The 310-nt window shown below is 48.1% G+C and overlaps 1 protein-coding gene across 1 annotated transcript in view; it reads right to left on the reverse strand.

The window, feature by feature from the left end:
* Positions 1 to 310, reverse strand: part of TMEM214 (transmembrane protein 214) — a 19,674-nt gene that overhangs the window by 7,031 nt on the left and 12,333 nt on the right. The window contains exon 9 of the mRNA XM_018575433.1: positions 189 to 280. Coding sequence (XP_018430935.1) covers positions 189 to 280 — 92 coding nt within the window. The remainder of the gene's footprint in view (positions 1 to 188; positions 281 to 310) is intronic.

Here is a 310-nt window from a genome sequence, read left to right on the forward strand (position 1 = left end):
AACAATGCTCATTGCCCGGCTCTCTACGGCCTCAATGCTGATCCAGAAGAAGATCACATGACAGGAAACGGACACAGGACCCAACATTGGACATTGTGACATCAGAGTCCTTTATGACGCCTCCATACAGGAACCTTTCATAGACAATCACGTGAGATAAGGAGAGAAGACATCACAGCCGCAATTACCTAGACTGCGGGAGATGTTTAGTGTAAAGCTGCCGCCACACGCTGAAGCTGAGAGCGTCCACGTTCAGACATTCATAGAGACTGAGAAGAAGCTGAAAGACAACAAGAGGACCTGTCACATA

The sequence above is a fragment of the Nanorana parkeri genome, unplaced genomic scaffold (genome assembly GCF_000935625.1).
Source record: "Nanorana parkeri isolate BGI_ZX_2015 unplaced genomic scaffold, ASM93562v1 scaffold3919, whole genome shotgun sequence".
In the NCBI taxonomy this organism is placed as follows: Eukaryota; Metazoa; Chordata; class Amphibia; order Anura; family Dicroglossidae; genus Nanorana; species Nanorana parkeri.